At 59.2% G+C, this 9,259-nt stretch overlaps 2 protein-coding genes across 2 annotated transcripts; one reads left to right on the top strand and one right to left on the bottom strand.

Annotated features, from left to right (window-relative positions):
- Window positions 1-2,594: 2,594 nt before the first annotated feature.
- Window positions 2,595-4,924, top strand: BEST1 (bestrophin 1). The gene is given in 5 exon segments (XM_036295541.1): window positions 2,595-2,712; window positions 2,715-2,736; window positions 4,147-4,352; window positions 4,355-4,652; window positions 4,654-4,924. Coding segments are annotated over 5 exon segments (900 nt in total). The 5' UTR covers window positions 2,595-2,609.
- A 1,263-nt stretch (window positions 4,925-6,187) lies between these two features.
- FTH1 (ferritin heavy chain 1) lies at window positions 6,188-8,457 on the bottom strand. Its single transcript, XM_036295726.1, has 4 exons — window positions 8,151-8,457; window positions 6,912-7,058; window positions 6,593-6,718; window positions 6,188-6,505 (listed from the first exon to the last, which is right to left on the bottom strand). The coding sequence occupies exons 1-4, from the start codon at window positions 8,262-8,264 to the stop codon at window positions 6,344-6,346; spliced, it is 549 nt and encodes a 182-aa protein (XP_036151619.1). The 5' UTR covers window positions 8,265-8,457; the 3' UTR covers window positions 6,188-6,343.
- Window positions 8,458-9,259: the final 802 nt, after the last annotated feature.

The following is a 9,259-nucleotide window of genomic DNA, read 5'->3' as shown; positions in this document are numbered from 1 at the left end:
TTGGGTTCTTACCAGGGCACCAATATACTCCTCTTTTATTGTTAGAACTAGAGGCCTGGTGCACGAAATTCATGGACAGGGAGGCGGGGGTGGGGGTGGGGGGTCCCTCAGCTCGGCCTGCATCCTCTCCAATCCAGAACCCCTCAGGGGATGTCTGACTGCTGGTTTAGGCCCGATCCCTGTGGGCCTAAACTAGCAGCTGAACATCCCTCTCACAATCCTGGACCACTGGCTCCTAACCTCTCACCTGCCTGCTGGTCTGATCCCCCTAACTGCTCTCCCCTGCCGACCTGATCCCCCTAACTGCTCTCCCCTACTGGCCTGATCCCCCTAACTGCTCTCCCCTGCCGGCCTGGTGGTAGTGTCTCCCTCTCTTACCTCTGTCCATGTTCACACACACACACACACACACACACACACACACACACACAGCTACCCGTCCCCCAGTTATCTACAGATCAAACCAAATCACACCATTTTTAAAAACATTTTATAAAATATATTTTTTTATTGATTTCAGAGAGGAAGGGAAAGGGAGAGAGAGATAGAAACATCAATGATTGATGCGCCCTAACCGGTTTGGCTCAGTGGATAGAGCGTCGGCCTGCGGACTGAAGGGTCCCAGGTTCGATTCCGGTCAAGGGCATGTACCTTGGTTGCAGGCACATCCCCAGTGGGGAGTGTGCAGGAGGCAGCTGATCGATGTTTCTCTCTCATCAATGTTTCTAACTCTCTATCCCTCTCCCTCCCTCTCTGTAAAGAATCAATAATATATATATATATAGCCCTGACTGGTTTGGCTCAGTGGATAGAGCGTCAGCCTGCGGACTGAAGGGTCCCAGGTTCGATTCCGGTCAAGGGCATGTACCTTGGTTGCGGGTACATCCCCAGTAGGGGGTGTGCAGGAGGCAACCGCTCATCGATGTTTCTCTCTCACTGATGTTTCTAACTCTCTATCCCTCTCCCTTCCTCTCTGTAAAAAATCAATAAAATATTTAAAAAATATATATATATATTTTTTAAAAAATCAATGATTGATGGGCTGCCTCCTGCACACCCCCTACTGGGGACCAAGCCCCAAACCCAGGCATGTGCCCTGACCGGGAAGCAAATGGTGACCTCCTGGTTCATGGGTCGATACTCAACCACTGAGCCACACCGGCCAGACCCCATCACACCATTCTGCTGCTTGAAGTTCTCCCGTGGTGCCCTGCAGCTTGCAGGATATCCCTTGATGCCTTAGTGCAAGCGGGTCAGACTCAAATGCTCACACGGGCCAAATACACAAGGTGTAACTGTATGTGGGCCACAAAAAAAAACAAAAGCTTCCATTTTCATAGAAATGTAGGTTTATTTCGATAGAGACATGCTGAATACAAAGGGCTGAAATAAATGAGTCATCGTTAGCATAAAATAATAGAACATTTTAATAAGAATTAATATTTTTTCTTAAACATTCACTTACCAGACACTGAATAACTGCATAAATAAGCATTATGCAAATAAACGTATTTTTTTTGTTCTCCAAAAGCAAAATATTTCCTGTTGCGCACACCAAACAAGTCAGTACAAGACTAATGAGGTGGCCATCGGCTGCTGAAATATTCGCTGCTGGTGTTAGTGGAGAGAAATGGTGCGCCTGCGCGTAAGGCGCGTCAGGAAAATGAATGCAGCACGATGATAGTCATCAGTCATTAGCGAACGTTGTAGTCGGTTATTGATAATGATGTATGACAGGATATTGTAAAAGTTAAATTAGGAACTTTTTATTGAAACGTTTCTTACATACGGTTATTGGCTGGGCCGCAAGAACATTCGTTGTGGGCCCCGAGTTTGACCTGCCTGCCTTAGCGCACTGCACTCACCACCACTGCAGGGCGTTGGGGAGTCTGCCGCCTGGCGACCCTTTAATTCAGCGCAGCTACAGCATATATGTCTGTTGCATCTGAAAGCCATGAATAAATACGTGTTTGAAAATTGAATGAGTAACTGAACAAATGAATAGATTATACCTGCCTGGCTCAGGGCAGTCGGAAAGGGCCCGTGTGTGTGAGGACCGCCCTGTGTGGGTGGCGGGAGCCTGTACACAGTGGCTTTGGAGACAAAGGTCAGGCCGGAGGGGGTCCTGGGAGAATGCCAGGAGCTGAGGGCTAAGAGCGGGAGCAAGGCTGCAAGGCTGCAAGGGGGATTCCCAGAGCCTCACCTGCCCCCAAGGTGGCAGAGCAGCTCACCAACCCGTTTGGAGAAGATGCCGATGACTTTGAGACCAACTGGATTGTGGCCAGGAGCTTGCAGGTATGGGCGGGGGGGAGGGAGCCCGTCCTATGAGCTTTCCCCAAAAGGGACCCAGGGACCGGGACCCTGAAGTTCTGTAGAGAGGCCTGACACTGAATGGCCTCCTCTCCCCTCCCAGGATTCTCACCCCAATTTTTGCGGCTTCAGGTGGGTGTCAGTCTCTCCATTTTGCAACTAGGGAAACTGAGGCCCAGAGACACGGAAGTGGCCTCTCCCGGTCACCTGGCAAGTTCATGGTCTTGCTTGGCTGATCTTCCTGTGGGACTCCTGCTTCTGTCCCCGACGGCCAGGCGTCCCTGTTGGCCGTGGACGAGATGCACCAGGACCTGCCCCCAGTGGAGCGGGACCTGTCCTGGAACGACCCGGAGCCACAGCCCCCCGACACGGCCGCTTCTGCCCAGTCTCGCCGACCCTCCTTTCTGGCTCCACCTTCAATGTCAGGTGGGCAGTGCCAGGGAACCACCTCGGTGGAGAGAAAACCCAGTGCATGGGCCTGCCTGGCACAGAGCGCCTCGTTAGCGCACACCGGATGCTAAGCGCCCGGCACTGCACTAAGCCCTTTACATGCAGTGACTGTGGTTTTCTCCCCATACCCTTGCTTTGTTAGCTCCAGTTCCAGACGGCTAATTCCAGGTTCAGCGAGGTTAGGTAGTTGCCGAGCCCACCGTCACACGGCTAGCAGGCGGCACGTGTGGCCCGGGTATGTCTGGTTCACCTCCCACCTTTCCCTCTTTCCTGTCCTGCTTCAGGGCTCTTGGGGACCTCCAGTCTAAGGCCCTGTGTCCAGAGAGGGACCCTGAGGCCCAGAGAGAGAAGGGACTTACTTGAGGGCAGTCAGTGGTCAGTGATCCTGTTGGGGTGTCAGGGCCTGGCTCCTAACGCTGGTCCGGAACTGTTTTCTGATAAGCCGGGGCGTTTGGAACGGTGGTGGTAGGGTGGGGTGTCCCTGAAATGGGGGCGGGGGCAGGTACGCCCCAGCAGGAGGCTGGGTCCTCACAGGGACCTTCTGGGTAGACTTTGTGCTACAGAGGAAAGGCCTCGGACCGCCCACGTGGGTGCCGTTTCCCCGATGGGGTCAGAATCCCTTTGGAGCTGCCGCTGGGCCTCCGTGGGCTGAGGGGCGCCCAGACAGCTCTCTCTCGATGAGCGTGAAGAGGACTCCGGTGCGTGTCTATCAAGGTTTCCCCCCACAGTGTTAAGCTGCTCTCTTCCTGCGCTTTTAAGAACACAATATCCTATTAGTCTGAAACTAGAATTAGCTGGCGTCTCCTAGTGGCGTGAACAAGGCTTGGAAAGGTGGTCAACTGAAACATTTCCGGAGGTGGCCTTCGAGCTCTGCCCGATCTGTACTCAGCAACCGAAGGCTGTGGAGACGGAGGGGGAGGAGCAGAAAGGAATGCATAGGCCTGGCCTCCCGGGGACACACGCTTCAGCGACACTGGATACACAGGCAGGTCCTGGATGCCGGGGAAGGGACAGGACAGAGGAGGTCACTGTGCCCCCTGGAGGGAGGGGCCTGCCGCTGGGCCTGCAGCCTGGGGAGGTTTGGACAGGGCGAGGGCGACTTCTCTCCTTGGGGACGCTGCTCCCCAGGCGGAAGCGCACATGCCAGGCGAGGAGCCTGCGTGTTAACACGGGCAAAAGGGAGCCACAGAGCAGCTGGGTGAGCTGGGCCGGGAGGATGACTCAGGAGGTACAGGACGGATCAGGAGAGGCGAGTCGGCATTGTGAGGAAGACCGTGTCCTTGCCCTGGGGCCAGGGGGAGGGAGAAGAGGGGCTGAGGGAGAAATCAGGTCGGGTTTGGTCCCTTTGTGCCCGCTACTCAACCTCAGCTTCTTGCTTCTTCCCAGTCTGCACAAGGAAGAGACGGAGTTCCAGCCCAGCCAGGGGGAGGCAGGGGGGGCGGGCGCGCACCCTGGCATCCTCGGCCGCCTCCTGGGGCTGCAGTCCCACCACCACCCCAGCAGGACGAGCTCGAAGACCAAGCTACTGCTGCCCCAGAAGGAAGGCCTCCTCCCTGAGGGCCAGCCCGAGCACCTCAGGGGTGCCAGGAAGCGCCCCGGGGACCGCACGACAGCGAGGCCTGGAAGATGAGGGGGGAGCAGGCCTTTAAGTCCGCGGCGCTGTATGGGAGGTCGGGCTACCACAGTGGCCCCCAGACGCCGCTCAGCTCCACCCCCATGGTGTTCCCACCAGGACCCTCAGCACCCCCCAGTCTCCACAGAGTTCCCGGCGGCCGCATTGACAGCACTGTCAAAGACCAGAGCCCGCAGCCTGTGACGCGAGGGGCCAGGAGGAGCTTGGAGCTGCTCCCAGAGTGTGCAGGGGCCTCGATGGAGCCCCCGGAATTGTCACAGCAAGAGGAAAACTGTCGAGTGTCACCTGTCAGCGGCCCCCGAGAACCGTCTCCGAGAACCACATACACGATAGACAAGCAGCATACACACGGCGCTCACAGACCACGACCCCTACTGGGCCTCGGAAAACAGGTCTGTGCTCTACCCCAACCAGCCCCACCCCAGCTCCCCTTGCTCCGGTTTCCTCAGGGCTCCATCACTGCAGAGCAGGCTGGACCTGGCCCAGCGCTGGCTTGCGGCGCACACTTGGCCACCTCGGCAGGGGCCCTAGGAAAGTGTTGGGGACTTTCGTTCATTTCACCCCAAGTCTGGTGTCACCAGGAGGGAGTCCCTGCGACTGCGGTGAGGAGGCGGCTGCCCTAACGGGAATGCTGGGAGGGGCTACCAGGCCAGGCTTCGATGGGAGATGCTATCCCTGGGTCCAGCTCACCTTCAACAGCGTGGGAGACACAAAATCCCATGGGGCAGAGCGGGGGGGCTCTAGCGGTAGCCCAAGAATCCAACTCCCTGCCCAGATTGAGAAGTTGTCTATGAGCAGTCCCCCAAGACCACCACTGGCCTGAAGCTCTGGCGAAGGCTGCCACACCTCTGGATGGTTGAGGCACGCAGGTCCCTTGGGGGCGTCTCACTGCTTTGGGCACTTCATCGAGACTTAACTTCAAATGTGCTCTTCCTGCTTCCTGGGGTCAATCCACGCTGTCACAACCCCCCGTGTCCCCTTTATTCCATCCTTAGACCCACCCTGTTATACATCTGTCTCGCTCCACCCCCATCATGTGGGAGGGAAGTTTAACTTCCTATTTCTAGATTCTCAAGAAGTTCCTTCTGTGGTCAGAATACACAGCTGTGAGATCTAAAAGGGCCACCATGTCTTGCTTCCAGGGCTAGACAGAAACCTAATCACTGTGGCTGACTTGGGAAACATGTAACGGCTCTGCAGTGCCGCACTAGTCACTTCCAATATCTAAGATGCTCAACCTTCGCTCTCCCGCTGCTGCTAACGTCGTATTGGAATGAAGGGACCTTCCATGCTCATGTGAACTTTCTCAAATTTCCAACAGGGATGAAGCACATCCCTAGCCCGTCTCCCAGGGGCAGCGGCACCCGCCTGGTCCCACCCGTGTACACACCAGCGGGACACTGACCCTGTCACAGACACACAGCTGTCCACACGGGTGCTCCCGACAGCCTGAATTACATGGTCAGCTCAGTGGATAATGATAATCATTGGTTTCTAGACTCCTTAAGCCTTTAAATGCCTTTTGTACATAAATGAAAGCTAGAATGAGCCACTAGAAACATGTAATTCAGAATCAGGAGTCCCAGAGTCCTGTCTGAATTCCACACCCCCAAGCCTTGGTATCTTTCATGAACTTAGGAGTTTCACGTAACTGAGGATGAATAAACTAAGGGTTTTCATAAACACAAGTCCTGTTAGGCGTCTCATTTTAATTAGTGTGAACCTGGCATTGACGCATTTCGCAAAGGTGGCCTAGATATACTGCAAGCCAATCCCAGGAACTCAGACAACAGCTGGGTACCAAATTACTTTATTGGAAGGAACGGTACAAATGACAGACATGAGTGGATGATCTGGTACAAGTTATAGAAAAGGTAAAGGTCGCGCCAACATGCAGTACTGCTTGGGGGACCAGGAAGTCTCCCCGAGGCCACGGGAAGCAGCCAAGGCTTAGCTCTCGTCGCTGTCCCCCAGGGTGTGCTTGTCAAAGAGGTACTCGGCCATCCCCGCTTCAGGGGCCCCCAACCTGCGCAAGTTGGTGACGTGGTCGCCCAGTTCTTTGATGGATTTCACCTGCTCATTCAGGTAGTGAGTCTCAATGAAGTCACACAACTACAAACACAGAATGGGAAGAACACAGTCAACTCCCAGCCACCAGAAAGACCACTCCTCCATTTACCCCCAGGGGCCAATACTCACATGAGGGTCATTTTTCTCAGTGGCCAGTTTGTGCAAGTCCAGTAGTGACTGATTCACACTTTTTTCCAAGTGCAGCGCACACTCCATTGCGTTCAGCCCATTCTCCCAGTCGTCGCGGTCTGGTTTCTGAAGGAGAGGGAGTTAGGGCAAGGCACCCAGTCTTACCGAGGGCACCACGACAATTTGGCAGGCAGACCTTTCGGTGAAAGGAACATCTAAATTTCCAACCCTCTCCCTTCCCCGCTAAGATCAATACAAACATTTAAACTAAAAAGCGGGCCGGGAGGTCAGCTGCGGGGCTCCCTGGGCCTGTGCTCACCTTGATGTCCTGGAGGAAGATGCGGCCGCCGCGCTGGTTCTGCAGCTTCATCAGCTTCTCCGCGTGCTCCCTCTCCTCGTGCGATTGGTGAAGGAAGTATTTGGCAAAGTTCTTCAAAGCCACATCGTCGCGGTCAAAGTAGTAAGACTGCGGGGGTACATGAGCGGGTTAGGGAGGGGCAGGCCGCGCTCCTGGACTGAACCCAGCGGTCATTAGTTTCTCCCCAAAGGGACAGGGGAAGCCGGGCCTCTGGAACGGGAGGTCGGCTGCGGGGAGCCTCAGAGGCACTGCCTCCAGGATGAAATGCGGCCAAGTCCTCCCGCGGGTGTCGGATTTCCTGCAGGTGCCTGCGCCCCCTCCCTCCGTGACATGTTCACAGTGAGCGGCTGGCGGAGGGATTTCTAAAATTAACCCACTAGCGGGGGCGCGACTGTGGGCAGCGCTCAGCGGGTAGGTGGATGGGAGGCGGTGTTTAGACCCTCGCTGTGTTCGGAGCTCCGAACAGAAACCCAGGCCCGCTGGCCGGCCAGGGGGACGCGGCCATGGCCGGGCACAACCGCAGGACAACTCCAGCCCCACCTCCCGCCCGCCGCCCCGCCTCCCACCGGAAAACGTCTCGCCCAGTAACTGCTGGTGGATTTTATCCAAGAACCGAGCGTCCCAGTAGAGGGCCGCGATTCCTAGACCCCGAAGGGTAAGAAAATGAAGGGCCCAGGCAGCACCAGCAGGCAACCTGGGGTCCCCCAGACGGGAGACGGCTGAGACTCGCCCCCACGCCAGTGGGGCCCCGAGATAAGCAGAGCCGGGGGTGGAGACAGCTGCTCGGGAGGGGGCGCCCACGAAGATAAGCCGCTCGCGCCAGCCCCGAGGTTGCTATTCGACACCATTACCCAGAAGGCTCCAGCGCAGCCGGGGGTGGGGTGGGGCGGGGGGACCTCTCGGCCCGTTAGCCCGGCGAGCCGAGGGCACCGGGGTCACGTGATCGGACGCCGGGAGGGATGGAAATGCAGAACCCCCTTCCCGACTGCGGACGCTGCCCTGGGCTCCCCGGAAACCAGGCCACCGGACGCACAGCGGCGCCCCCGGGAGGCGGTCGGGAAGGGCGAGGCGCGCGGGGTTTCTGCGCCAGGAGAGCGCCAGAGGCCTCGCGCGGCCTCCATTTTCCCGAAGGGCGCCGGGGGGTGGGGTGGGGGGGACCCGGCCCAGCAGCGCCCTCCGCCCGCCGGGGAGCCGGCTCACCATGGACAGGTAGACGTAGGACGCGTACAGCTCCAGGTTGATCTGGCGGTTGATGGCGGCCTCCGAGTCCTGGTGGTAGTTCTGGCGCACCTGCGAGGCGGGCGCGGTGGACATGGCGGCGGCGGCGGAGAGGCGACGGCGCGGCGCTGCAGCGGAGGCGGGGGCCTTGGGTGGTCGGGGTCCGGGGCGCTGCGAGGAGGAGGCGGAGGCGGAGGCGGTGGAGGCGGCGGGGCGGTGGAGGCGGCGGTGGCGGTGGCGGTGGCGGCGGGTTCCGTCCAAGCACTGTTGAAGCAGGAAACCTCGGCCGCTCTCCGCGGAGACTGTGGCGCAGGCCCCGGCCCGCGGCCTTTTATAGCGGGCGCCGCGCCCGCCCACGCTGGCCAATCCCGCCGCCCGCCCGCGCCTAGGCCCCGCCCCTTCCCCTGCGCGCGCGGCGGAGGGGCGGAGGGGGGCGCGTGGGGGGCCCCCCCGGGGTGCGTCGCGGGGGGGGGGCCCCAGGGAGGAGGGAAGCTGGGGGGGCGGAGGGAGGGGGAGGGGAGGCTCTGCGCTGTGTGGAGCGCTGGGTGGGGTTGGGCGGGGTGGGGGTGCCCAGCTCGGACCCGACGGGAGCGGCCCCTGGCCCAGGGCGTCGGGGCGCCCGGAGGTCCCTCACGGCACCCCGCGGCTCCGGCCGGGAGCCTGGTGTCGGTGGCGGTTACCGCGCCCCGAGATCACGGGGACGTGGGAGGCCCGGGCCGGGCCGGGCGCACTTTCTCCTCCGCGGGCTGGGACGCAGCCAGGCGGAGGCGGAGGCTGCCCGCCGGCCTTTCCTTTCGCGGGAAGCGAACATGGCTCCCGGGCAGTTTGTGCAACAAAGGCCGGGCGGGGGCCGGGGAGGGGGGGGGGCACACAGGCCGTCTTTCCCGAGGGAGCAGGGCGGGGGAGCCGCCTGGGTTTCCGAGAACATCGCTGGTGGCGCTTAAAACTCCAGGGATCGGAGTTTAGGGAAAAAAGGAGAAGTGACTGGGAGCTGCGGCCGAGGCCGGGCGGCCATGGCGGCTCGTGGGGGCGGGACCTGGCCTCCTCCCCCGCCCCCCCGCCCTTGCTGGCTGCCAGGTTCCCTGTTGGGC

The sequence above is a fragment of the Myotis myotis genome, unplaced genomic scaffold, assembly GCF_014108235.1.
Source record: "Myotis myotis isolate mMyoMyo1 unplaced genomic scaffold, mMyoMyo1.p scaffold_m19_p_27, whole genome shotgun sequence".
Lineage (NCBI taxonomy): Eukaryota > Metazoa > Chordata > Mammalia > Chiroptera > Vespertilionidae > Myotis > Myotis myotis.
Note: the sequence above shows the minus strand (reverse complement) of the source record. Positions and strands in the feature narration are given on the sequence as shown.

Coding starts and splice junctions, on each gene's coding strand:
- FTH1 (XM_036295726.1), bottom strand. CDS start 8,264: ATGTCCACCGCGCCCGCCTCGCAGGTGCGCCAGAACTACCACCAGGAC. Junction 7,059..8,150: donor CCTACGTCTACCTGTCCATG/GTGAGCCGGCTC, acceptor GTACCCCCGCAG/TCTTACTACTTTGACCGCGA. Junction 6,506..6,592: donor CTGAGAAAAATGACCCTCAT/GTGAGTATTGGC, acceptor CTGTGTTTGTAG/TTGTGTGACTTCATTGAGAC.